The sequence below is a fragment of the Mizuhopecten yessoensis genome, unplaced genomic scaffold, assembly GCF_002113885.1.
Source record: "Mizuhopecten yessoensis strain PY_sf001 unplaced genomic scaffold, ASM211388v2 scaffold455, whole genome shotgun sequence".
NCBI classification, from domain to species: domain Eukaryota; kingdom Metazoa; phylum Mollusca; class Bivalvia; order Pectinida; family Pectinidae; genus Mizuhopecten; species Mizuhopecten yessoensis.
In genome coordinates this window covers 118,338-120,205 of record NW_018403555.1, presented here as the reverse complement: position 1 = coordinate 120,205, position 1,868 = coordinate 118,338, and the positions used below count along the sequence as shown (strand labels likewise).

Below are 1,868 nucleotides of genomic sequence, written 5' to 3'. Positions count from 1 at the left end.
GGGGGTCGGGGGGGTCTAACACAGATCACAAGTGTGAGTATCATTGTCTTAAAATACAATCTTATACAAATCACAATTGTTACATAGCATGTCAAGTTCGGGAATAAAATCTAGAACAAGTCACAAGGTGTAACCTATCAAGTAGCCTGTAACCTTATCGAAGAAATGTCCAACAAAAACGCAGTTTATTAACTAGGATCGTTTTTCCGAAGAGGAACTTTCATGGGGCATACAAATCTCTCAAGCATTACACATTGTATGCTCTTACGTTAAATACGTTTTGTGTAATTGCCATTTTGTTGTAATTATTGCACATTTTTATTTCCACCACATGTGATGTGAATCTTTGGTTCAATTTGGTATCTAATATAAATGAAATCTAACTTTTTCAATTCTTTATTGATCGACTTTTTGTGTTTGAACAATACGTATTTACGTCTGTACATGAACAATTGACTCGAGTGTAACGATATGTACTTAAAGTGTGCCTAATTATGTGAAAACATGTGTTGTTATATTAGGATGAATGCTACTCTTCTTTATTTCTAGAAACCTTTCTTCTGGGATACCAAGTACTGCTGGATAGGTTGCAGTAAACATGTAAGTATAAAACATACCACTGGCTATGTTTCCGTACGAATGAAATCTCGTTTTATTGAGTGTAACGTCCAATTAATAGTCGACGTCATTAAAGGACGTGCCTTTATGTGTTATGTATACGTATATATGTGTGTATACAACTGTATATGCTGGAGGAGGTATGTTGATGTATTCACCTGCCTGCGATAGCGTGGATCTGATGCCTACTTTAGAGTGTTACATCACTGCAATACCATGCCCAAGGCACCCTACTGATCAGTATTCCGTCCGATCATATTATACTGACAACAGGAAACCAGTTGTTGCTTCACCCTAAATGCTTACCTATAAGCGAGAAATAACAAGTACTATTTTGAATTACTTCGGTATATCCCGATCTGGGGACATAACTCATTGCCCACCCCACTTGGATAAACGCTAAGCACAAGACAATATGTGAGATGTTGCCATGCAAGACACTAGGAAACTCAAAGGTTGTTAGGAATCAGACGGAAAAATGATAATAATTGGTTATGTTCCCGTACAAACGAAGTCAGAGAACTGTTGTTTATCCTTTTTATTACATAAAGCACTGCGTATCCAGTAAATATATACCCATGTCATATTGTTTTGCGTATTAACCCATGTAATATGACCTATCAGCCCTGTAATTTGTTATTGTAAATTTTAATTGTTTCAATTGTGACGTCACGCCTAGGACAAGAACATGACGTCACAGATTTACGCACTGGAGTCAAAATGTCGGCTTTTTGCATTTCAGGGTCGCATGACAATTGTTGTTTTACGCGAATAAATGCCACAAATCTTTATTATAGGATAAACAGTGTCTTACACGTGTTTTCATTTCATATGAAATTTATGAAACTCGTCAAGAATTTTTCATTTTAGCTTACCAGAGGCTCGCTAAATAGAAAGTTCTGAGACTCGTTTCTTAAAACTTATGTAAGATCCTATATAAGTCATTTAAAGTGTAAATGCTGTTACGTATGATTAAATTATTATAGTTATTAAGACGCGAAACACAACCAAAACCCTTTACTTCACCATCGATGAGTTGGATATATTTTATTACAACATGTTTTCCATTATGAACCATAGTACTTCATGACAGAGTGTGATACTATCAGCTGTGTTTGATACTATAAGCTGTGTATGACAGAGTGTGATACTATAAGCTGTGTTTGATACTATAAGCTGTGTGTGATACTATAAGCTGTGTTTGACAGAGTGTGATACTATAAGCTGTGTTTGACAGAGTGTGATACTAT

The 1,868-nt window shown here is 35.7% G+C and overlaps 1 protein-coding gene across 1 annotated transcript in view; it reads left to right on the top strand.

Annotated features, from left to right (window-relative positions):
- LOC110449461 (ceramide synthase 5-like) overlaps window positions 1–1,868 on the top strand; it is a 23,973-nt gene that overhangs the window by 11,326 nt on the left and 10,779 nt on the right. The window contains exon 5 of the mRNA XM_021496341.1: window positions 550–600. Within this exon, the coding sequence (XP_021352016.1) occupies window positions 550–600 (51 nt within the window). The remainder of the gene's footprint in view (window positions 1–549; window positions 601–1,868) is intronic.